The sequence below is a fragment of the Coturnix japonica genome, chromosome 2, assembly GCF_001577835.2.
Source record: "Coturnix japonica isolate 7356 chromosome 2, Coturnix japonica 2.1, whole genome shotgun sequence".
NCBI lineage: Eukaryota > Metazoa > Chordata > Aves > Galliformes > Phasianidae > Coturnix > Coturnix japonica.
This window is the reverse complement of record NC_029517.1, coordinates 25,201,824-25,229,559: the sequence shown is the minus strand read 5'-3', so window position 1 is coordinate 25,229,559 and position 27,736 is coordinate 25,201,824. Positions and strand designations below refer to the sequence as shown.

The following is a 27,736-nucleotide window of genomic DNA, read 5'->3' as shown; positions in this document are numbered from 1 at the left end:
ATAGACTTGAAAAAAACGTTGGTTTTTTTGTTTTGTTTTGTTTTGTGTTTGTTTTGTTTTGGTTTGGTTTTTGTTTTTTTTTTTTGTTTCAGAAATTCACTTGTTTTTACAAAATGTGTTTCTTTTTTGTTAGGTTTTTGTTTGTTTGTTTTCTCATCATTGAGAGAGATAAGAACACTCTAGTTAAATAGAAAAGTAATGCTTTATTGCGTAGATGGACATACATTTACCAGTGAGGAACATTTTTTACAAACATGGTTATTTGCAAGATTTGTTTTAAAAATCAATACTACGAAAGTTTGCATCACCACCTATAAGAATTCATGTTTATTTAACCAAAGAACAAAAATGTTGCCATTGTAGTCTGTGTGTACCAACCAAGTCAGCTTTAACTGATGAACATGTGTAACATAAATCTCTAAAGATTTAGGGATAAGAACCAATCCCTCAAATGACATGGGAAATAATTTCACATAACTAAGGAGCAGAACGATATCTTAATCAGTCTTGTGGCCATTTTTATACAGAAAAAAATAATCCATTTTATTGAATAAATAACTTATTTAAAAATATCAGTTTTGCTAGAAGTATTGAAGAATTTAAATTAAAATTGCATTGGTACAATCACTGATTTGGATCTTCAGGTCTCGATGAGGCACATTGTTAGAAAAGCTGTTGGTTGAATTTGAAATATTTGTAGTTCCATGAGAGTGGAGATGGATAAAGTTTGTAAAGCACCTGATACATTTTGTTCTGTATTTCCTAGGAATGGCTGTATAATCTAGGGGGAAAAATAATAATAATAACTAAGGGAAAAAAAGAAAAAAAAAAAAGAAAAAGAAAAGAAAAAAAAAAAAAAAGATGTTGGCAAAATTAAATGAATGGTTCTGAGCACAAGCATTCCTTCACTCAAAGACTAATTCCTTGCTCTTCTGATCAAGATATTTGGCTGTATTGTGTTACCACAGTAGCAAGTAACAAGTAGAATAGGTCTGGAAAACTATCCTCATTCTTTCTTTCTGTAGTTTTAAAATAAACAAACACGGGAGTTCTCTTGAAAGTGAAATATCTACTATTTCAGCTCCAAGGACAATTTTTTATTATTATTTAAAAGATAAAAGAAAATAGTAGGGAGCTGGATTATTGATGACAATTCTCTATAAACACGAGCTTGTAAGATCAGGATGGCCAACTGTTTAGACCTCCATGGCTGGGAATCATGCCATTACTACCCACAGCCGATGCACATACATGGCTTTTTGGCTGTGTACCTCATGCCATCTGCTTAGATGGCATTTTGCCTGAACACAAATTGGTTAGACCAGTGCCAAGAGCAATTGCTCTAGATGGTTACACTGCAAAACACTGCAAGTGGCTCCTATTTTGTACAAAGTTCCTCTCTTTTGGTCACCACTTTAACACTTTGTTATATCCTATAGATATACTGGCATGCTGCTGTGATTAAAAACAGGAAAAAAAATTGTGTGATCCTCCTGTCTCTTTTGCTACTAAAGCTAACTTCTATAAATCCAAAGAGTGGAAAACAAAGTATTTCTTGTTGAGTCGAAAATGTTTCTAGTTATTTACCACCAAAAAAAAAAAAAAAAATACTTGGTTAAGACTGAAAATCTAATCAAAAGCCCTCAGGAGTATTTGTACTGATATGAGCGTGTGTTGAGATGGGGTATAGATTATAGTAAATTGTATGCTTGCTGATGACCAAAAATCAGGTCAGCTGACAGTTGCTAAATGTGGTTGGTTGACTGACTCCTTTCTGTTTTAAGTTTCTGAGAGAGGTAACGAGTTACGAAGATTTTCTTTTTAGATTAGTTATTTAAATTCAGCTGAGGTATACATTAACCAAGAGTTATTACCATAAACCATTTATACAGCCTATAGAATAATTCTGCTGAGTCTTCTCTATTGAATAGACATCCATGTCAGACAGTTGGCACATCTGTTGACAGCCTCAACTGTGAACCATGGAAGAGAACTTACTGCTTGCCAGCAGAAGTAGCCCCTCTAAGTAAAAGCCAAAGGATATTGGCAGGGAAACCTAAGCTTAGCAGATAAATATAGGACTTAATGCAGAAAATGCTGTCAACTTTCCAGATTTCATAGCTACTGGAATCATTTTAATATAAAAATAAAAATAATATTTTTGTTTCTAGAAAGATCTACAGTGAAAAAATTCCAAGTATATGCAAGTATATAAGAGTTATTTGCCTGTTTCTCTATGAATGTAACTTACTGTAGGAGTATTGTTATTTTCCTTCTATGAACTTCTCCCTGTTCATGAATGTCACTGCTCAGTTTGAGCATGCTTAGTTGTATCAGAATGATATCATTTGTGTGGGTGAGTTACCATATATTGGTTAGTAGGAGGTATGAAATTTTGATTATTTTAATCTGGAGGTGTTGCCAAAGCCTTTAGTTTGAGTTTCACATAAGTAATACTGATTAGCTCTCACTTTCTAGAGGGAACTCAACTGGAAAGAGCTGGGTAAGCCTTAAAAGGAAAATAAAGAGATCAAAAGTCTGAACTGTTTGGAGTGCCAGATGTAACTGCTTGTAATTTGAGTGTGTTGATTATATTTTATTTTATTTTTTTCATATTTGTATAAGTCAATACAAAGGCAAGAAAAATTGCCTATGGAAGACTAAGGTCCTTTTAAGTCAGCAATAAATGTTATATTCTATAGTTCTTTCACTGTGAGATATCTCACAAACCTGGAGGACCAAAATTTTGTCCTACAAAAAACCCTCTCATTAATTTAAAAGAGGTTCAGTTATTAAATGACTCATTTCTTTCAGAAATGAGCAGATGATGTTTGCTTCTGCAATTAACACATTTTGGTTCTGTTACCTGAGACAAATGAACAGACTATACCAGTTTCAAAGAGCATAAAGGAGGTCCATTTCTGCATTTACACTTGGCTGGTACAGGCTTTTATTCCATATTAGTATCCTGAGCAAGCACTATTGCACGTTATGCATTTTACTAAATTTTAGTAACTGAGATTTCATTAAATGAAACTACATAACAGTAGAGATGGGAAAGATACAGTTCAATGTTTTGTCATTGACAAACATTCTGTTTTTCCACTTATTTGAAGGGAAGGTGACATTGAATTCTATTGTCTTTACACCAAAATTTAGGTAGTACTCTTAGACTATGAAGAATTTTTTCATTCACTTGTATTTTCATAATAGCAAGTTCTCCTCTTGGTGAAGCTTTCACATTTTAGGTGGCATAAACACCCTAATAATGTGATGGGCAAAGTAAAATCAGGTAAATTGTTACAGGTCTGATGTGCTGTGCATTCTGATTTGAAAATTGGACATAGTGACCTAGGTGACACATTGAAGTAATCTGGATAGCAGTATTGTTCCAAATCCTTGAAACACTGGCAACTGATTTGTTTTACTTCCATGCAAATGAATGAGAACTTTCATTTCTCTTCAGTGTCAGTAGGATTTGATGTTTCTTGAGCTGATCAGCACAAAGTAACACTTATACACAGATAAAGAGAGATTTCTTTCAGATGAGTTCATTTTTAAGACACACTTTGCTGTAACCTTATAGACCTATAGTTTGTTAATGCTAACCTTTAACGAGTGCTTCTGCCAGTCAGTGAATATCCATTTAGCTAGTGATGATCTGAACTCTAGCTGATTGTCCCAGCTGTTTGACTTCATTACCATTAGAAAGGCATACTGCCAAGCCAGCTGGAGTTCAAAGAGGCTACTTTAAACACATAACAGTCAGGTTTTTTGGTTTATGTATGAGAACTACAAAGGTCTCCAACCCATAAATAAATAAATATAATTATTTATGAAGATATATTTTACAGGATGAGTTTAAAATAGTTATTGCACCAAGTGGAGGCTACTTTGTTATATTGTTACATAACACTTTTTATGCCACATTATAGCTGTATATATCACCTTATTTAAGGAAAACTAGACCCCTCACCTCTTCCCAAAAAAGAGAGAAATAAAAACAAAGAAACAGAGTATGAATAGTCCCAGTAAATTTCTTGTGTCTGAATTAAAGTTTTCTTGAATCCATTTTATTCAATCTTTTGAAAAGGATAAAATTATAGACTTGAAACTTAATAAAGATATCTATGTAAGAAAAAACATTAGCATGCCAGAAACTAACTAGCTAAACTTTATGTATTTTCTGGTATTACCTTGACCCTCATAGGACTGAAATTATCTGTGTAATTGAAAAGTTAGTTTTTATTTATGTGACTGTGTCTAAAGTAAGAGGAAAATGTACTTGCAAAGTCAATTTGAAATTGTACCTTTTAACAAAAGTTTGCAGAGTTGTCAAAAGTTTGCAAGACAGGTATTTCTAAAGGTACCATATAGTTCAATCAGTCCAAGAGCAATTAAATAAATAAATAAATAAATAAATTGGTGTAAGTAGTCTAAATAAATGTCATTACTTTTTAATATGAATTTTTGATGTTACTTGAATATTATTTCTCCCAAGCTGATCGATATTTGTCATTACAAAAGTCTGGTCTATGTTGCAATTGGTAGTAGATAGTAGATAGAAAAATGCTGTTTCAAATGAAAAAAACAAAGCAAGGCATTAGGTTAAATATTAATTTGAATGTCTACAATAATGGGTACATACGCTATTTAAGGAAGTCATTATTCCACTGTGTAGTCAACAAGAGCATCGATTAGAATTAATTCACTACGAAAAGTCTCCAATCATTTTTAACATAAGTTTTTCCTCTTTAGCAGTACCCTGACTTGTCTTTTTCGTGGTCAATTTAGCAACAAATTTGCAATTAATCATTTGTTGATTGCAATGAATGGTCTGTCGATAATATGCAGCTTACATTGCTAAAAGGGTTATACAAGAGCTTTATTGTTTTCCTTTTGTCTTGGGAACACTTTGTCTAGCTGTGTTTCCTAGAATGGATTTTGAATAGATGTTTTGAAGTAACGCATGCCAGTTTTAAAGAGACACCACGGACTGCTCTGAGAGTATTAATCAAGATATGCCCTAACTTTCTTCTGGCATTACAGTATTTGGACATCTGTTCTGACTCCTTAGATGTGAAGTAGGACACATTGGCATAAATGAAGACTTTCATTATCTTAAATGTCATAACATTTGTTTGAATTACTTTGTGTGGATTTTAAATGCTGGGATTGTAATCTTGGTTTTTTATAGATTTCATTGTCCTTTCAAAAGACTATAAAAATGGAAGCCTTCTAAAAATTTCATCCATAATTCAGAAAGCATAATTTACAATTTATGCAACAACAGTGGAATTGCTGTAGATGATACTTTAGTAATTTTCCACAATGGAAGTATTTTTACTGAAAGAAGTTTAAGGGCAAAAAGTGACTCCAGAAACACATGATTGTTTTTGGTTTGGAGTTGTTTTTGTTTGTTTGTTTGTTTTGTTTTGTTGTTCACAGACACTATATAACTTCAAGCTGTTATGAAATGCCCCTTAAGGGTATATTCATCCCTTGGCATTCACCCCATGGCAGCTAGAACTTCAAATTTCATTTCATTCAAAAGAAATATGTTTTATATTTCAAGTTGTCCTTCAGAGAGTGTCTCAATGTCTATTACATTCATACGGATGAAAGATGGCTTTCATGAATGGAATGCCCTTCACTGAAACTAAAACAACAAAAACAATAAAAAACCCTAAGTTTTGGTTTCAGACTTTTGGAAAGGTTTGGAAAGGTTTGGATTGCACTGGTGTTCAGTTTTATTGGTTTTGTTTGTTCAGTAGCAAAAGCAAAACACAACACAATTAAAACTAGGAGTTAACTAATTTATATTATCCCTACTAATGTTAGTGTTATGTGAAATAGTTACAATTAAAATGTTCTCACTCCTACATAACTTTTGATGTCATATGGATGTGATATATATGCTTGTGTGAAAGTTAATATTCATTACGTTTGTATTTGCTAAGATTACAAGCATTACTTGCAAACACTGTCATACGAGTGTATATACTGTGCAGCAAGTTTGGGAATACTAACTTGTCATCATGTATCGATTTCATCATTTGACTAACTGAGTGAAGAACACTTTTTAAACAGGTTCTCTTTGATTTGAAAATTTATAAAAATCTTGGAGTAGCTTTTAACCCAAAATTGAATGGTGATTAGACTTTGTCTTCATATAGAGCAAGAATTTATTTAGAACTTCTGGCTTGTTAAGCAGATTGAATTATTCTTATGCCTTAGACCCACTACAAGAAACTTAGTGTCCCAGAAGATCCTTCTGGTGAACCCAGAAACAAAGGCCAGTGATGCTAAGTCCTTGGTATGTTCTATGATTCTACTCTGTGAAAAGAAAGGTAGTTTACCATCTATACCAGATATGCAGAAAATAACTTTCTGTCCTAGAGTTCACAGAAACTGTCTCGTTCAGATTCTTTGTATGAAGTATGATGGATCTGACTTGAGCGTGGCAGTCTCCTGAAGCGACTGCATGACCTAAAATGACCATGTCTGCAGATTTTCAACGTGAGTTTTCTAGGCATGTTCAAAATGTGGTAGACAGGCAACTAGAAGTGTAGTTTGCTAATTTTGCACAAGTATGCCTCACTCACATATGGTTACATATTTTGTCATTTGTTTCAGACTGGAAAAAGAAACAAGAGTTTCTTGCCACACTTTGCTCGGTTCTGCCTCTGCACTACAGCTTGCTGCACTGCTGGCTTGATGGTGCAATTACTTGGGGAGTAACTGTGAACTAGAAAGATAATTATTTTGTGCAATTGTACCCCAAAATTTAGGATTAACAACTTAGCCTGTTGGACAACCTTGTCTGTGCTGAAAAATTCTTAATATATGGGATATGTGCAGTGAGTTTTTAAAACAGATGTAGAGTCCTCCTAAATAATTGGAGGTTGAGAATGGAAGGCTGGAATAACACATTCCAGCAGCTTCTGTGAAAAAAACTACCATCGAAGTCGTAAATAAGTTGCTAAACAATCGTTAACCTGTCCAGATGGTTAAGCAAAAAGCATTAAGCAAGTGCATGTTCTGAGGGGATATTTTCTGACTAGAAAAGTTGAAGTGTTTCTCAGTTTCACTCATCATACACTTCTCTAAACTTTTTTCATCAGTCTTGTAATCTTGGCTCTATGACATGTAAAAGTCAGTAGGGGCTTTTCTTTAGTATTCCATGCAGGACCAGTGCAGAAGTTCTGAAGTAATTTGCACGTAATGATTTATTGGGTTGAAAATTCTGTATGTATGAAATGAAAGTAAAGGGCTATAGTGTAGTTTACAGGTTTTTTAACTACATCAAAAACTTCTTTCTTTTTTTTTTTTTTTTTTGAATTTTGGTATGAGATTGGATTGTTTAATAGTGAAGTAATATTTCACAAGGCAATAGTACAATATAGACTTGATAGTTAATAAAGTTACTAGGTGGTTTTTTTTTTCCTTTCTCTGAAGCTGATTTTAACTATGCAGCAGTTTTGCTAGCATAGGTTTATAAACTTTTATATTTTTATTGAGTTGACTGCAATAAAGGGCACTTTTTTTCTTGTTATTGACTGTAAGTATCATCAGCATTTCAATGATAATATTTCTCCTTCACACAATATAATAGAAACTCTCTGTCAAATAAATATATTTAACTTCAAATTCGTTTAATGTCCAGAGGTGACAAAAATTGGTGTTGCATAACCTCTGTATGCCATTCTTTTTTCATCACTGTAAATAAAAATATATTCCACATGTCCTACTCAAAGCAGACTTATATAAAGTTTGATCTGTTTCAGGACGACAAAATATGTGGATCAGTTTTATAAAATTTGACTATAGCTACCGTAAATACTTGCTCACATATTGGTGCTTATTAACATGTGTCATATATCAAAATACTAAGGTTCAAAAAAGCATTTAATTTATAAGGCATGGTTTGTTGGAATACAGGATCTTGTTATTCATGACAAATATAGTTTTCAGCGGCTAAACAGTCAGTAAAATGACCTTTTAGTTCCATTCACTTCTTCCTGAAGGGAGGTTGCCTTGGTGGCGCAAGTGGTAGGAATGCCGCGTTGCAACACCGAAGGCCCTGGGTTCGAATCCCCCCTGTGGTGCAAGTGGTAGAAGTGCTGCTCTGCCACACAGAGGCTCGAATCCCGGGGGGTTGGACTCGATGATCTCTAAGGTGCCTTCCAACGCGCAGGATACTATGATACTATGATACTATGAAGAGGACTTTGGCCTCTTCTTCCAGTAAACAAACAGGACCTGAGGAAATAGCCACAGGTTGTGCCAGAGGAGATTTAGATTAGACATAAGGAAAAGCTATTTCTCTCAGAGAGTGGTCACGCACTGGAATGGCTGCCCAGGGAGGTGGTGGAGTTGTCATCCCTGACAGTGTTCAAGAGGTGTCTGGATGAGGCACTACAAGATATGGTTCAGTAGCTTGTGGTAGCAATGGTAATGGGAGGAAAGTTGGGTGAGATGACCTTGTAGGATCTTGTGATTTCATGATTCTATGATTTTTTAATCTAATTTGTAATTCAGGTAGGCATTACTGCAGAGTTTACATGTTATATTACTTGAAAGCAATTGACATAAAACACTGTTTATATGAACTAACGATGTTCTGAGATCACAGGCATATTTCAGGGAATATAAACACCTATTTTTCATGGTCATTGTCATGAAGTGTATTATTTGGTTTTGCACTCCAGAAGTCTGGCTTCTTGTTCGGTCTATGATGATGAGCGTATGTTCACCTTTAAAGTTACAAATTTCAGTAACAGTAAAAGCAGTGTCTAATCTTTTAGGAACTAATATTTAAATTAATAGTTTACTTTCATTTTATTTGTGCAGTGCCCTTGTACATGCTCAAAGAAACCACTCTGGTGGGGGCAATCTTGGAATTCACAATCTTAGATTTACCTCACGTGGATCTAACTCATATTTCATGGAGTATGCATAGGTTTTTGGATATTCTCAAACTACCTGTTAAATACTCTTATATTATTTTGATGTTATTTTATATATTGTATTATTTTGATGCAAACCCATTTCTTACATTTTCCCTATGACTTCATTCTGTTACAAGGCAATCTAGCTCTTTTCCATCAGCTGTAAGCACTAGGGAGAATGAAGCTATGTAAATTTACATTCTTCCATTACATACTTTCACTTCATAGCCTGAAGTCCTCAAAAGCTGTATATATATCTAACAAACTTAAATCACTGAATCACAGAATTATAGAGTTTGGAATGGAGCTCTGCAGATTGTCTAGTCCAACTACCCTGAAAACAACCAACAATAAAATGAAGACTGCAAAAGTAAAAAGTATAACTCAGTAACAAAAGGTGAGTTAGGCAGTCCCAAAATCTTTCCAAGCAAGAAGCTTGACAGAGATGAAATGCACTTTAATCTGGAATGTACATCTTGTACATCTGCCTAGGTGGGGATAGCGCAGGTGAAGACAATAGCAAGAAAATAAAATAAAAATATTCAAATAATATTTTTATCAATGCAGTACACAGGTACTGCCCTTTTGAGGTGCCATGTAGTGTATTCCACCCCAAAGCCCCCAGTACAGGAAGGATACGGTGCTGTTGGGCAGGGTCCAAAGAAGTGCGATGAAGATTATTAGAGGGCTAGAGCACCTCCCCTATGAAGAAAGGTTGAGGTTGAGGGATCTGAGGTTGTTTAATTTAGAGAACAGCTGGCTCTAGTGAGACTTTATTGCAGCCTTCCAGTAGGTGAAGGGAGATTATAAAAGGAAATTTAGATTAGATGTTAGAATTTTTTTTCTCAGAGGGTAGTGAGACATTGGAACAGGTTGTCCAAAGAAGCTGCAGATGCCCAGCTGTGGAGGTGTTCAATGCTTGGTGGGTGGCAACCTTTCCCATGGCAGAGTGATTGAAATCAGATGATCTTTAATGCCCCTCCATTCCAACTCAAACCATCCTATTATTTTCCATATGAAAAAAAGTTATATAAAAGCTGTGACAGAGGGGGTCCTAAATGTTTGTTGTAAATCAAAAACGAGACTTATCTGCAGCTAAATAATCTAACATCTAGCACTAATTTATGAGTATGTTGTTTACCTTTTGTATAAACTAATATTTGTTTGATAGGGAAGATAATAAATAATATTCTTATGCAAAAATTTAAATTTCAAATTGAAAACATAATGAATGAGGAAAACAGTGACCTTTTTCAATTAAAAGAAAAATATTCTTTCAGAGCGTAAATCAAGGAGAGATGTGAAAGTAGTTTGCATATTTCTTATAAAATTAAATATCTGCTATGGAAACAAATGAATAGTATAAATATGTATTAAAATAACAAGGCTCTGTTGCCAAGGCTTTGACTAATAAGTTATGGGAAGTTGCCAACAAGTCAGGTGAACATTTATAATTTGATCTCTATCAAGCAAATGAGCATATAAAGTGGATGGAGGTACAAGATTTGTCTTGGACTTCTATGAAGATTTCAGAAGACTGCTTAAACTATTCAAAGCTTCATGAAGTTAAGAAGCTAGATGTGCTGAGATTCCTTTATGGGTATTACCAAAAGATTTCTAAATGGTGAATTGGGTTGGAAACTCACGTACATACCTTTTGGAAGAACTTTTCCAAAGAGCTTTTATTGTTACCATTGACCATATTGGGAAAACAGAGAGTTCATTCTTCCAGTTGAGGCACTTAATTAAAAGGCCTAAATTTAGCATCTGAGAATAGTACTCTAATAACAACTTAATTGAAGCTCAAGATAAAAATTCCCCAAAAGTTGTACACATGTTAATTTAGGACAGTGATTAAAAACCATAAACAAATTGAGTTTAAAATTTTCAGTAAGCATACAAGCAACTATTTCTTATCCAAAGGATGTTTTCTCTCTCTCTTTTTTTTTTTTTTTTAAATTTTTATTTTATTTTTTTTATTATGATGACAATAGTTAGTATTCAAGGAAAAAGAAAAAGAAAAAAAAGCGTATTAATTGATTTTTTTGGACAACTACTTACTTTCCTCAGAATTGCTAAAATGCTGGAAATTACATTTTAGGCATTTGTTTCAAGCTAGACAGACTCTAAGTATGAACTCTTTTTCTGTACTTTTAATAAATGTCTCTAAGCTACATTCAAATGTCTCTAAGCTTGTATTTATGTTTCTGAAGATGAGCTACAATAACAAGCATTTTCAGTGCATTGTATTAATTATATTGACTTTCAGTCTGAGCTGTGACCTTGATTGTTTTATTCTCAAACTCATTATGCAGAATAATTTGAGACAATTTCAATGTAGTCCTCTGTCAGCAGTTATCAGAAATGGTACTAAAAGTTTACCACAGAGATCTTTTTAATACACAAGATATTTCATATACTTTCTATATGCTTATGTTGGATAATTGCCATATGGTCACTTTTCTTCTCTTTTTAGTATCCACACTCAACATGGATGTAGAACTCTTCTCTAATTATGGCAAATGTATCACCAGATACAAAGAAAGGAAAGTGTGCTCTGTAACACACCATCAGCAGAGCTCCTGTTAAAGTTTGCAGACATCATCGAGTCTTGGGGAACTATTTATTTTAGTCATTTAGTCTTTGAATAATCGTAGATGTCTTATCTCTCTGTCTTCTTGGATGCATAGAAATTTGGTGTCAGCTTCAAAAAAGCAAAAGAGATCTGCAAAGAAATGTCTTTAGATACTAGTACTAAGGCTTGTCATGCAAAACTGGGCCCTGAACTTGCACTACATAGTTGGGACACCTAGTTGCCTTCAGTTAAGTAACAATTTGCTGTAGTAAATTCTGATGAGACAATTTGTGTACATGATCACTGTTTGTATGCTATAGATTTATATATTAATAGACTTTTTTTTTAAATTTTTCTTCTTCACAAAAGAATATTTTTCTGTAAAATGGATATCAGTTTTTTTGTACAAAGCATTTCTAGTACCAAACAGTGTATATTCAACATTATGAGAGATCTAACTTCAAAAGAAAAGGAAAAGGGAACATGCTTACATTTGAAGGCCTGCTCCAAATATTTCATTGCAGTTTCTAGATAAAACATCCTCTACTCCTTTGCCATCATTTCTAAATAATGTGCTTTCTCATGTTTCATCCTAGTTTTAGAGATATTACCTCTTTAAATGAGTATTTTAAATGCGAGCTGTCACTTGACTTAGTAATACATGTTCAGCTGAAATGTATTTAAATGTGACCATCAGAGGGCTGACTGTCAAGAATATCACTGACAAAATGAATAACATTATCTTGACAGTTACTGTATTTTTCTTAGAAAACCAGGAACAAACTAACTGTTTGTTCAGGTTAGTTTTGCATTCTGATCCAAAAATTACAGGTTACCGAATTATCTTTTAAACTCCCTAGCCCTGTGGATCCATTAAGCCTTAATTAAGAGGAATTTTAGAAAAAATAATCAGACATTTATATCCATGGAAGGTGCACATTGGTCATTTGTTTGTTCACCAGCATAAAAATTATTATTTAATGGAAATTTTAATCACAGCAATCTTATAGGTAGGCATATATTAAATGTATTAATCTTTCTATAAGGTTATTCACAATGTATAAGGTTACTCCTCTGAAAAGACTGCTTCAGATTGCTTTCCGGTAATGCTAATACCCATTAAAAAGATGAATATATATGTGTGTAAGTCAATCATAAGGTATTAAAGAGGTGTAGCAACTTAAGCTTCTTTTCTTCTTGGCAGGTCACTTTGAGAAATGTCCTAGTTCAATTAAAATATTTTTTCCATTTCCTAGGAGTAGATTCAGATATGCTGTGTCTGTTCTCTATCTTATCTTTACTGTCAGGACTTAAAACAAACCTGAGTGAGATATAAGATGGATAGTCCAGCTACTTCAGATTCTGAACAGATTTGTATTAGAGATGTGTATGTTTGTGTGTTAACGACACATATGTTCAGGCTGAATATTTAGGAGATAGAAAAGTTTTTTTTTAAAGAATATGTTTATAAGTTTGTTACAGAAAAAGAAAAAAAAAAAAAAAAAAGTAGAATTTAAACCACATAAACTGCTTTGTGTTCCTTATTGCATATATGATTTTTCATCTCTTTAACCTCACTGCAGGCCTGACAATTTATTAATAATAAAGCTCTTGAGAAATTTAGTTATGTTTATGTGCATGTATGATGTGTTACTGTTTAAAAGCAGAAATTGTTTAGACTTAAGTGCAATTAGTCTGCAAAACAGTATTTCAGACTTGCATAAATATAAGTTCCTTAAGAAAAGTTAATAAATGACACTTAATAGATGATATTAATTGTATACCACTATCTGATGGTCAAGAGACATTGCTAAAAAAAAAAAAAAAAATGTTAAATTGTTATTTTTACTATGCAATATCATAAAGTTTGCTTTACTGACTCCTGAATTTTCATTTTTAAATCAATTTTATAATCAAATATAAAAATCAACTATCAGTTTGACTGGTAATTCACAATATCAAGTACCAGGAAAGGTCAGTATACTATGGTGACATCACATTAAAAATATTTGGCTTATCATGCATGTGGATAATACTCTGTTTTTCAGTGTAGGTAATTAGGTGAATTCAATATCATTCATGACACAAACAGGTTGTTTATTGGTCCAACAGCCATATGCCCCAAGGCATACAGGCTGGTTGCCTCTTTTTGAAATGGATGAAGTCTGCTAAAATTAATCCCATTTCAGCTGTAGTGTGAACAGCTATCAAGGAAGGACCTGCTCATCCAGAAACAGAAAACATGTAATGGTTGTTCCTCAGAATTCAGGATTCAGGATTCCTGCAGTTCTAAGGGTAGAGCACTTGCATTCCTACCTGCTCCAAAGTTCCTGCTTATTTTTTAGAGTTGTTCTTCATTTATTCCGCTATCTGCTGCTATCATTTCAGTAAATGAAAGGTAAAAGACATTAGAAAACCAGGAAATGGAGGAGGGGGGGAGGGGAGGGGGAAGTTGTTTGTTTTTCTTTGTTCTTGTTTTAAACTCATTCCTGAAAAAAAACCAGTTACATTGTTAAAATGCAACTAGCATTGGCTAGATTGAGATTATTCTATGGCAGGCCTGGAGTTGTGGTTGGAAAGTCCTAGTCTATAGAATTTAAGGCCTGTAAGTGTTGGATTTGAGTGCTTAGCAGTTCAGCAGCTTAAACTTAAGAAAACCTTAGCAGTTCCCGCACTTCCAAGCTTATCCGTGTGTAGTTACTACTCTGCTTTACAGTCTATTAACAAAGTCATAGCCTTTCAGCAGGTTTGTAAAGAATTGTTATGACGCGTTTGTCTTGTGTTGTCCCCTTCAGAATTAGCTTTGTGTGTTACTTATTTGCAACCTCTCAGCTCATTAAGTTAGTTGATCTACTTTGAAGTCAGAAAATATTCAGGCAGGAGAAAATTTCAGTCAAATCAACCTTGCATAGAAACAACTGCCTGTTTGCCATCTGCAGTGGGCATTGATCCCTAGCTTGTTTGTGCCTTGTATTTGTTATGCATGAGTAAGCACATTAGCCTTTTCATTTCATTCATTAGACAGTTAGTCCTTGATTAGTATTTCCTAGTTTCTGACATATAAGCTATGACTCCTTTATTCTTTTTGTCTTGAGTCTGCCTTTTTCTTTTGCTTCAACACATAAAATAAACAGTTAAGCACAAGAGTAGTGCTTTTTATTTTTTTCATATGGAACTGGCAAACCACTGTACTTTTCTTGTGTTGGCACATCTAATGTGGGATAAAGTATGATGCTGAGCCTTTCTAAAGTTAACACAGTTATTATTTTAGTTCAGCTGGTAGGCTTTGTTTGGAAGAGTGAAGTCTCAAGCTTTACTGGAAGCTTTATCTTATCCATCTTCAAGAACTGTGGGATCACCTGAATATTTGTGGATATTTTCCTCATAAAACTGCATTGTACATAAAAATAAATCTAAAGTAGTGACAAGTGCAGTTTGAGAATATTGCACTGAAAGTTTCAGATGCCAGTTGGATGGCAGGACACAAAAATCAGGCATTTTATGGACATGACTTCAGTCAGTAGGGCTTTTTGTTCTCATTTCCATGTGGGACAGTAAAACATTAAACAGCATTTATGTTCTCAATTAAAATAGAAAAATAAATAAGGAGATGTTCCTAAAAATGAAAACCATATACATCTTTAGAAACTATATAATAGAGTATAAATTGAGTATTTCAATTTACATTTAGTGATGCCACTAGGAGATTTTATTTGAGCAGTGATCAAAAGACATATTACTTGAAAATTCTGTACAGTACTACATCCTTTGGTAAGCCGAGTGTGTGTAAAATATTATTTCTTATTTATTACCTTTTATTTATCATATTAGAAAAATATACCAGTGAGCAATTTTATTTTTTTATTAAATGTCATGCATTTGTTTTTTCAAACTATTCATGGGTTAGTAAACCAAACATGGAGGCTAGCCTAGTCTGCTCATTGGAAGTTACCTTGTTTAAAATTCTAATAAAAAAGAAGTATTTTAGTCATAGTGTTATAGCTATGTTTGATATTAGTGATATTACACATCTGCACTAAATATTTGTTTGCTTATTTGAGATTTAAACTGAAGTTGAATGGCTTAAATAAAAAATTATTTTAAACAATATTTTAATCAGCAACAAGATAAAATTTACATAAGGTATTTCATTTTATTTTTCCACTAAAAGTTAATTTTGATTTTTTGAAAATCATGCAAAATGTTACTAGTTGAAGTCTTAAGGCTTCATATTGAATTTGATACTTTTCTCTAAGTTTTTATATTTCTATTATCTTTTAAGTTGTTTCTCATCCATGATAGTTGATTTTAGTGAAAAATATATTTGTGGTTTTTGTCCAGCTGTATTTACATGGAAACTAGAATTCATTTAAAATTCTTGCTTTGTACATATATTCTCATATATGCAGTATTTATAAGACATACTTGCAAAAACAATCCAATGTTTACTATCTCTCAAAAGACTGTAGAGCTGGTAGATTTTGTAATCTTATGCCTAATTTCATAGAATAGTAGAATCATTAAGCAAAATAAATATTTCATGTCTGTAATGAAGAAAACAATATTTTAGTACTTTTAGAGGAAATGCATAAATGCTGGGAAAAAAATGATTCCAGCATATCAGCAACTTCCACTACCACAATTATTTGATTACCTTTAAAATGTTATACACATATGTATTTTATTGTGGTATTCCATTTGTAATTTGTATTTGATTCTACTATTAGCATCATTTACTATTTTTTAAATACTTTAATAATACATATAATATATATTTAATTAACAAGATTCTTTTCTGTTCAAAGAATACATATTTCCCCCATCATTTCCAATGCAATAAAGATATCATTTATTTCCATTTTCTACAAAATCCTGTAGAAAGCTATTTAATGATCTTATGCAAATGTCAAGCTGTATATACATTTAACTCTACTAAAACTATCACTCAGCTGTACTAGAGCTTCATATACTTAATTTAGCATTCCAACAACAGCAATAAAAACAACAAAGTAGATCAGTGAAGAGCACTGCTGTAAATCTTCTGTGGATCTGGATGATATTTGCTATAAAGAAGTTGAAGACCCTCTCATTAAACATAGCTATCATGCCTGATTTGTAAAAGTGGGGAATGTAATAAGTGTAATGAATTAATTATTTTTGTGTAGATTCCATCCTTGGAACAATGTACCTGCAAAGTGATCAGGATATTGCTCTTTTTGAAAGTGATAGGCAATAAAACACCTCACAAACAATGTTCCTTGATTAAAGTTTTGGTCTTCTGTTTTGTAATTTTTCTTTCATTATAGATTTACAGTTTTCTTTTTCCTGTTAGGATGCTTCAATTGCCCACAGATTCCACATCATGAGAGAAAAACATCCTGAGAAGTTCAACAGTAGGTAAGACTTTAAAAATGCTTATATGTGAAAAGATTATTTCTATGTCTTTGAGATATGTTCTGTAAGGAGTTAAATCTTGCACAGCCTTTGAAATATTGATTCTCATAAAAGAGAGGAAATCAGTGCATTTTGTATTAAGTATATGCTACCAGACTGCTGGTAGTGTAACTGTTTTATATCTGGTATTTCAACTGAAATGAATAGGATTATAAATAAACTGTTCTCACATGCAAAATGTTTGACTTGTAAGACTAGCATGGACAAGATGATGCATTGTGGTATCTGAGGATCTCTGAATTGACACTTTGCCATTAGGCACTGAAGAACACTTATTAGACAGCTGCAGATGGTGGTCCTTATGTTTCATTCCCACACGCACACTGGTACATTGACAGGAGGCTCTTCCATATATACTCTTAGTAAGGGCAAGTGAATGCCATTTTACACATAAATGCTTTTATCATTAAACAGCTTTGGATATATAAAAAAGTCAGGAATGAGACTTTGCATCTGTTCCTTGTGTTGCTTTTTGAATTTAGAATTTATCTCTGAGCTTTTCTGGATATTAAAAATGTATTACAACATGTACTGCAAAATCACCTTCTTTCAATATCTGGTTTGTTGAGTAGATAATATCCATAATGCAGTGCTTATGTTTGTCTCTTTCTATTTAGGTAATTTAGCACATCCCTTATGATGGCTAAAAGCAACATTCCAGAAACTTTAATTAAGATTTAAAGGTGCAGGGGAAGAGGAAATTAAGATATAAAATACTTTGGGATATAATGGGAATATCTAGGAATAATCTTTGAAATATATGTTTTATCAAACCTAAAGATTTATTTATTTATTTATTTAAATTTCCACCAGAGTCAACTAGAAGCCAATCTTTACAGACATTAGGATGATAAAATATTTTCTTTGTACAGCCTCATTACAGCTGTATAGACTGATGCTTGAATGTGTTTGAATATTATCTAATTTGCTGATTTCATGTTGCAAGTATAAATTTTACTCCTAACAGTCTAAGATGGGGACTTTTTCCTTAAATACTCATCTCTGCAATTATGTACTAGTATTTATGCAATGATAAACAAGAACTGAAGTATATATTTCTCTTTGAGCTCCACAGTAAACATTTAAATTATATTACCTTCCCTTCTTGCCTCCTACACTTCTCATTTTGTAAGAACTATACTATGAAAAGATCTTAACTTAAGTCTGATCTGCACCTCCAAATCAATTAGTCATTCAGTCATTCACTAAGACTAGAGAAATTGGACATTTAGCAAATGCAGATATTCTAGACCCTGAAGATGAAGCTAGTTTATCAGTGGTCTTTCTGCATATTTTCAGCAGCTGGAAATTATAATTTATAAAAAGCTCAGCTAATAACGTGAGTTTCAGATCAGATTTCATGTCACAATAAATCATGTGCCATTAATAACATCTGCTAGCAGACTCACCTTGAAATTCATCTATATTTTAAGGAACTCGATGTTTCTAACACTATCTTAAGGATATTAACTACAAAAATATATAGTTGAAGTTCCTGTGTTTCAGTACTGTGGTACTGAAAGAACCTGAAAAAAAGCATTGTTTCTCAGACTGCTTAAAGACTGTTTAGAGAGATCATGACTTTCTAAAAAATAATGTAAATATTTGGTCAAAGTGTTGCAATAGAGACTGATTTTTTAAAAAGGTTACTACTTTTGTAAAATAAGAAAAAATGCAGATTTCTATTACTGTTGAATAGAATATTCCAAATGCTGTGAGTTCAGAAACATGTATGTTGCTCCAAAAGTAATGCCTCCTATTTATTTCCATGGAAACTAAAACAACAATAACTGTTTGAATGAGCAAATTCTCAGCTACAAAACACTATTTTTCAACATTGGCATCACCATTAGCTGTGCATTTTCATAAGTAATGAACAAGAGCCTGAATGCTGCATACATAAAAACTTGCACTAGCAGAGGTGACCCACTGCTGAAATGTACCACTTACTGCCTTGCTGTGATCTCATCCACTATTTGTTCTCTATAAGCAAGCATCAGTGAATGTCAGTGGGTGCCATTTTTACCACATGAAGGAATTCAATCCACACCTTTTCTTTTTATGCACTTCCATGACGGTCACATTTCTGTCAGACTGCTCTTCTGCTGCCATTTGTCACACAACAACAAAATGTAGTAGGATATTGCCAGGAAGGTTCAACCTCTACTGCCATACTACCAGTATCCACCTCTGACATCGTGGGCCTACATAATAAAACAGGAGGCATTACTTTCAGAACAGCCCTCATCCTTTGTTCCTGCATGTGGCAAAACTCCAAAATATGTTGTAGCAGTATTTTCTTGCAGTGCATGAAAATGGAGCCATTTTTAGATATTAGACAAAATGCATTTTATCACTTTTTTTTCATTGTTGTTTCCTGTACATTCTTAATAATTTAGGATCAGCAAGTCAATCCGAAGTCATATTCATAGCCTACTGCGTAGTTAACAGCACTTACTCATATCAGAATCCTGCATCGTCACATGTGAATTTATTTATTTATTTATTTATTTTGTGGGTTTATGTTATTTTCTTCTTGCTTGATTTTCCAAAGGTTTGTATTCCTACTGTTACCAGTTTTGTAAAGCAGACCCTTGCACAGAGGTTCTACTCTAAAAGGAACTAAAGTTTCCATGCAGAAAAGAAACTTTGAGTTTATGCTATGTGCAGGGATCTTCTGAAATACAGAAGTGTTGTATTTGATTCTTTTATGTGAATTAAATTTTTAGTTAGAGAATCATCTGCCTTAAATTGTGGTAATGATAATCCTTAAAGTGCTATGACATTCCTTGACACACTGATGTCATGTTGCATGTGTAAATAGAGCATACCAGTATGGAAACTCCTGACATGCTGTATGTAGGAAAGCAGAATCTTTCTCCACTTGTTTACCTTCTCAGAATGAAGATGAGAGCAAATTACAAGGCTTAGAAGGACTTTTTAATTACTACTCACTGATACTGTGGAATGTTTTGGAAGCAGGTATCTCCTTATGAATCCTGGCATGTTTTGAAACTGTTCAGTGCTCCTAGGTTTTGGATAAAAAGACTTACTACTGACTCATTAAAAATAGAAAGAAATTAAATAAGGTGTGAATTTCTGCACTAGGGATGCATAGACATATAGGTCTTTGAAAAAGTCTCAGACTAAGAACATTTAAATATTCGTGAATATAAATTCCATATTATCTTTTCCTTCCTAAATCTTTGAATGGCTTAGAAGTTCCCTGTGCCATTTCAGTGCACCTGTGGACCTCCTGTTTGATTGTTATTAAAGTGAAATGATGAGTCTTTGTCAAGTGGGTTTTCTCTGTTCAGAATTTCACTGAAAAACTGTTAGTAAATGTCTTAGTTACTTAAAAATATTGTACTTGTAAGCTGCAATTTAGAATGGCTTGATATGATTTTACAAATAAGGCTCGGTGTAAGTTTGTTACAATAATTGTAAAATATCCATTATTTGTTCATGAGAATGGATATGGAAGAGAAAAAAAAAATGTTTCTTTTGGTGATGATCAAATAGAAAATAATGAAAGTGGGAATACAGCAGCTTCCCCACATCTGCTCCCCTCCGCCTCCCCCCCCCCCAAAAAAAAAACCAAAAAAACCTAATAATAATAATATAAAAAAAAATCCTAATAAACCTTTTCAAATAATCGTATCTTATTATAATAAACATACATTATCAGAAACCTGTACTAGTATGGCATTAAGATTTAAATGTGTTCATATATAAAAAAAAATCTTAGCTGTCACAGCGCCTACTCTGCAGGTCTGCAGTGCAGAGAACTCTGTGTGTGAGATAACAGGGTTTGCTTCTTAGTATTTGCTGCTTAGGAATAGGGTCAGATTCCCTACTTTCAGCATAGAATAGCTGTGTTAACCTCAGGGGGAAGAAAACTTGCAAAAGACAGCATTTCAAATAACAGTATCATTAAAGTAGGACATACTGTTGAAATAAGGATTCAGTTAGGCCAAAATGCCCTGCAGGGAGATCTGTGTAAACATCATAGACTCAATGCTGGGAATAACAGATGTATGAGTTATGTGACTAGAATACACACATTCAAGCAGGGAAAACATTCAGCAAAATATCATTCGAGTTAGCGTTAACTATTCTAAAGTAGTATAATATAATGATAATTCAATTCCCTGGCACCCAGTGGCATACAAGGTGTTTCTTATTCTCTGTAAACTGAAGTAGGATTTATAAATTGCATTTACAGTTTTAAGTCTATTATCTTTGAGTTTTTCAAGCATCGGTCAATTTTCTTCTGTCATGAAAAGGAAATCCGTATGCAGAAAAGGATCCTATTTCTAATAACTCAATTTGTATCATGTTCTTGACCGTGTACTTCTGAGATTCCCCTTCAACTTGTTTAATTATGCTTTTATTTAATCTGGAAAGGCCACTTAAAGTAAAGATGGAGGAAATGGAAGGTAAACGAATCTTTAGCACTTGTTCTTCCATGTGCCCCAAATGCTGGAGTACTTCACAATACTGTATTACAGTATTCAGTAATACTGTAATACTGCAATACAGTACTTCACAATACCTAACTTCAGGGAAAAGAAAAGAAAACAAATAAACAAACAAAGACACACACACAAAAAAAAAAGTCCTGCTTGTAAGTGCTGTTAGTGTGTTGAAAAGCTGTATCTTATAATGTTTGTAAGCCAGCGAGGCAGTAAATAAACTAAAACACTTACTACTGAAAACATGTAGTAACTCCAGTGTAGTGACTGGATAGAACAAAATGGTTTAACATTTCTACTGATTTTATTTTATTTTTTACTTTTTTTTTTTTTTTGCATATAGCAGTCTCAGTTTAAAGCAAAACAATTTGCCATGTAGCAAATAAAATGCTTTATTCTCAGGTGTACTTAACATCTGTTTTAAAGATGACTTATTTTAGCTTTGAATTGAAAAGTCAAAATGTTTCAATTTAAAGAGAACAAAATTATTTTGATATTTTCATTATTCTTCCAGTTTTTCAGCGTAAGTGATATAGTCTCTTGGGCTGAACCACTAGTACAGGTGAATAAACTAATCATCAGCTCACAGTTTCTAACTTAAATTGCAGACATTTCAGTCTGTTTCCTTCAACTTCTCCTCCCTTCCTCATTGTGACATTCTCAGATTAAAAAGAAGGCACTGGCCTCACACAGAGACCAGATTGCAGACATCTGTTACCTGCCCCATTGATCCCACAGGTTTCTTTTTGTAAAAGGATAAGACTCCAGGGAACACCAGCTCTGAACTCAGACACTATTGCTACAGTCATAGGCATCAGAAGAAGCAACTCAAAGCAAAAAAAACATATGACCACCTCTGAAATAGTTTCACATGATCCAGCAGAGGCTTGTTACACAGTCTACTCTGCCTAGCTCTTGCTTATAACATTTATAGGCAGGAAGAAAAAAGAAGGAAAAAAAAAAGTAAAGAAGAATCAACATGTTCTTTTTTCAAGCTTAAAATATCGAATAGTGTATCTTCAGAAATCTACCTGCAGTGTATCATGCATGCTTGCGTTCACTGAGCTAAGATAAATCTAATAATAATTTTGATACTATTCTTTAGGACTTCACCTAGAGTTATTGAATCCTTAGTGGAAGGATTATGCAGATACCAACTCAATACAGTTTATATCTGCAAAGATACAACAGTATTATATATTTATCAGGTTTTCACAACTGATAAATAAACTGCTCTAGATTCTGACACATAGCAGCTTCAGTCAACACAGTAAATTATATTTAAAATGTTTGCTTTTGTTTAGACATCCCTCTTTCGTTCAAAATGTAGCGGTCCACAATATATTCCCAAAAGATGCTTAAAGAATTATGCTGATTCAGCTTACTTGTGTATATTGTCAATACAAAAATAAGGAAAAATAAGGAAGAAAAAAAAAAAAAAAGTAAAAGTAAAAATACTACAGTGTGCAACTCCAGTATCTGTATCTCTCTTTGATAAATGATTCCATATTTTTGTCCTTTTTCTAGAAAGTGCTAAGGCCCTCATGCTTGAGACACCTTTTGCTCTGCTAAATACTATTCTGTAATGGCTGTGGGGCAGGTTGGTGTGATTTAGAAACCTTAGGTTCAGATTCTTGAGGACTAGAGGTGATATGATATAAAAACTAAATTCTAAGCAGAGAGATGTGTATCCCTTGTGATTTCAAAGTACGTATTTGAAATTAGCACAGCATATCAGATTCTGTTTGTAGCAATGGATGTTTTCATTTTCAGGGTGCTCAGCTATCAATTTCACTACAGCTGGACTAAAATGGATTCAGGTTTTGTACTGTTAGTACAGTAAGGACTAGCTGTTCAGTGGACATGTTCATTGGAGGAGGCTGTTGTGAAACACTTGCCTTTCTGCACTCCTAAGGAAATAACTGAAATAGGTACTATTAATATTACCAGTATAATTAATAATAACTATTAACATTGGCAGGATATGGGAGTGTTTTTCCTTTAAGGAAACTTAAATATTTTAAAGATATGTAATTATATTCAGTTGCTAAATACAGAGTTGCTGTAGAAATTGTGAAGTAGAATGTATGTTAAAGGGCAAAAATCACTGCATTGTCTAGAATAAAGGATTATTCTACATGGTGCACAATGATATAAAGGAATTGGCCCAGCATGCCTTCTGCAAGTAAAAAACTGTAGATTCACAACAGGTCTATGTGTTTGTTATAGGCTAAGGCCAATAAAATCTAATTTTCTTCAACCAGTGTCAGGCTGGCAAAGGATTTTATTGAAGATGTTGTTTCATTACTCAGAGCAGGTCATTGAACCTTTTCAGTGGATTGAAGTGCCTGTTGAAAGTTCTATGCATTCTTTAATTAATTAAAAACTACTGAATTTGATTACAATGCTTTAAATGCAAACATTACTACATACAAATTAAATCTGAGTCTCTTCCACTGTTTATTCGCACCTTATGAAATATAAAAATATATATTAAATAATGGAATAATAGAGAAATTTTTCTCATTGCTTTCATTTATAGTAAATTCACACGTGATGAATTCTATAGAATAGCAATCCTGTAGCAAAATGGCATATTTGTTGCTTGTTGATAAAGTATAGATGGGAATTTTTATATAAATGAATAAAGTTATTTTCCCTGATTTCTGTGAGCATAAGCTTAATAATTCATTGTAATACTTGCACTAGTGAATACAAGAAATGTAAATCTGCAGCAGATTTCAAACTTCATTTTGGATCAATCAGACTTCAAAAAACTGAAGTATATGTCAAATATTTACATAAGTTTTATGTGCTTATATTTTATGTTCCTAAGAGATGCTGGTCTTCATAAACAGTTAAGCAGCAGCCTGTTTTAATATATATTGCCAAACCATCAAAACCTTCTTTCAAAATCTAGCCAAGGTTGCTAAGTGGCCACAGTGCACTTACATATTATATTATTGACAATAACCAAGCCATTAAAAGCAATGAAATGAATTGTTAAGGAATAAATTTTACACTTCCTATTTAATAAATATAAACACATTATTCTTTAGTACAAAGAAATTAAAAATTAATCACGACATGAAAACCTTTACTCTGAACTGTGAGTGCTTTATGGGTCTTTTTTTTTTTTTTTTTTTTTTTAATCCTTTAATTCCAGTAATTAAGCCCCTATTTTTAGAGACTGTCATTATCCAGGCATATGCTACAACACCCATTGATAATGAGACCCCAACTATTACTCTAGTACTGCATGGACCAATGTGATATAAATCATTTCTTTTTTTGACTTGCCCTGTGCCTTAGGTTCCTAGAAATTAGGACCAGAATTTGCTTCACATCCAGATCTTAAATTCAAATACACCAGACTTCAAGTTCTACACTCTGAAACTGAGCACTGTTTTGTGTTCATGTTGGAGAGACTTAGGTAACTGGAAATAATAAAAAATAAAATAAAATAAAATAAAATAAAATAAAATAAAATAAAATAAAATAACAGAACCTTAGTACTAGCTTTCAAAATTAATTTTTGAGTAGATTTCCTGACCTGAAAAGTAATCCTTTCAACCAGTGTGTCCGTCCCTGATTAAATATCCTATAGTTCTTATCTTTGCTAATTATATAACTGAAGTGATTTTAAGTACTTAATGTATCTAATAAAGAGCCTGTGCCACCATCTCCATAACTTCAGATAACGTTTTCCATTTCCCTCTTTATTCTATTTGAATGCATTTTGCCTGACTCATGTCTACATATCATTTTCATGCAAATAATCAGACTTCTTTCTGATTTGATTTGAAGTCTCTTACTTCAATGCAATAGGTTACACAGTTCTTTATAAGAAAGGTGCAAGCAAAAAATATTCCTTCCAAATTTGTTATCATGAGCTATGATTTCTGTAAATTAGAAAATGTGATAAATCCTGTTGAAGCACTTCAGGTAGAGTTTGTATTGCCTTTTGTTCTACACTGTAAATTCATTGACATAAGGCATATTGTTCCAAAGAAAATATTTTGAATATATTTTTGTAGTTGTTTGTACAATGTTGAACAATGTCATATAATAGATGCACAATAGTTTTAGTGCATTTTTATAATTACGTGGAAATTAAGTTTTGTCATAGTAGTTATTGTTATGACCGCATTGTTATAAATATGGTCTTCAAAATAGTTTACTGATGATTTGTTAAATCTGATAAGAACATAATTATGTAGTCAAAATGAAAAGTATTTAATTTAACATTAATTCTCATTAACTGCACCCAAATTGTATTTTGACTTAGATTAAAAAATATGTTCTTATATTTTTTTTTCCATTTTATTTTTATCCTTTCTGTTATACTCCTATATCCCAATTATATAAATTTCAGTAGATGTGTATGTTGGTGTGTTATAAAATCCCTACACATTTTCTTAAAAAATACAAAAGAAATAACATCAAAAGAGAAATGCATTGACTGACTTGGTGATGTAAAGGAAATGACCATTGCTTATTCTGGTAAGTGATACTACTAGCATTGAGTCCAAATTTAGCTAAAATTAAAATGTAGTTTAAAGTTGTATTGCCTACCTTTCTCTCATCACATTTTATTAGGATATTTCTGTGTGCTAGCACAGGACTGAAAGGACACCTCTCTTGTAATTGTATCGCTGAATGAATGGGAACTATTGATCTACATCCGCTTTTGAAATGGGTAATTAATGCATGTTCATTTACTGTCTTACCAGTAGTGAGGACACTGGCATCCTTTTCTCAACGTTTTTTCCATCTCACTTGAGACAGAAGCAGCATGAAGCATTTAGGGACATATTTAGTGGACATGGTGGGGATGGTTTGATGGTTGCACTTATCTTAGAGATTTTTTCCAAACATAATGATTCCTTGTTTGCTGTCTCTATCGAGTGCTCTGTAATATTCTGTTTTGATTAAAATGGGCTCGAATCAATATGAAGACTGTAACGTATGTGGCAGATTGTGGTCTTTGGTTCAGAATGCCCTCTCTTCCAGCTCAGAAGGCCTAGGAAATCTCTTTGGGGGAACTGCAAGGTATGAGATGAGGCAGCTGAAGAAACATGTGGGGAACAATGTAGTTTTGACATTGTTTCTCCAAATCTAAACAAACAATAGTTACAGAATTCTGAATCCACTTATTGATCAGTGATTGTGAGTAAGAGCTGGGTGCCTGTGGAATGTCATTACATAGAAAATGATAATAGAAAAAGCATAAAGGTGTTAGACAAAAAAAAAAAAAAAAAAAAAACAAAAAACAAAAAACCCTATTACTTACCCTATTACTTAGTTATTAACTGGAACTTTTTAATCTTGCAAGTTTTCAAATTATAAACAGTTTGATTCCCTGAAAGCACGATTAGATATACTAGCAGCTAATATTGCTCTTTAGGTGAACAAAAGTAATACCATAATACTTGAGAACATTCAGCTATGCTTTTTTTTAAAATAAAGATTAGTCCATATGAGGAACAGCAAGATCTGTTAACCTTTTTTGCAGTGTGCTATTTCTGAGCCAATTATGAAGATGTCTAAAGGCATCAAATGCTCTTTGTAACAGTAAGTTGTGATTTGGGATTATAATGGCCAACTGAAGAACTTTATCTGTGGTTAGAATATTTGTGCTCACAATATATTTGAAACAAGGGCAACATTGATTTTTTCATGAGCTAAAATACTTCTTGGATTTTTTCTTTTAGTTATCATGATATATTAATAGCTATAGCAGCAGCAGAAGCAGCAGAATATTCTTAAGTGACTTGGATTTTGATAATAAAGCCTTGAAAGTTGTGCTAAGCTGTCAATCTAGTTCTTTACTGAGATTTTGTTGATGTTCAAAGAAGAAAGAATGTGTCTTAATCAAATAAATATGTTCCTACTGGTATGACACAGCTAACAACTTGTTCTCAATGAAATCTTCAGTATGTTTAGCTTCTTTGACTTTGTAGAGAATTGCAGCATAAATGCTCTGTGAAAGTGGTTTGGGAACATAAAATTGTCAAATTATTGCTCTTAGAAAAACTAAATTTGGGTAGTCTGCTAAAAGTCTGAGTTTTTAATTATATTGCTTAAATTACTAGCAGTAGTTATCCACTGCTTTGTTTACATGAGCAAAAAGAGTACCATGGAACCTGCATCCTTTGGCACCACAAAGGTGGCGGTTTATGTGTAGCATCCTAGTAATAACTTCATACCAGAACAAGAGATTCTCAAATCATTGTGTTACATATAGAATAAGAAAACATGGATACTAATCTAGTTTATTT

General features: G+C 33.0%; 1 protein-coding gene across 8 annotated transcripts in view; it reads left to right on the top strand.

Annotated features, from left to right (window-relative positions):
- The window catches only part of DGKB (diacylglycerol kinase beta), a 339,581-nt gene that overhangs the window by 175,496 nt on the left and 136,349 nt on the right, over nucleotides 1-27,736 (top strand). For all 8 annotated transcript variants that reach the window (XM_015853622.2, XM_032443169.1, XM_015853620.2 and 5 more), the window contains one exon: nucleotides 16,859-16,923. In XM_015853622.2, coding sequence (XP_015709108.1) covers nucleotides 16,859-16,923 — 65 coding nt within the window. The remainder of the gene's footprint in view (nucleotides 1-16,858; nucleotides 16,924-27,736) is intronic.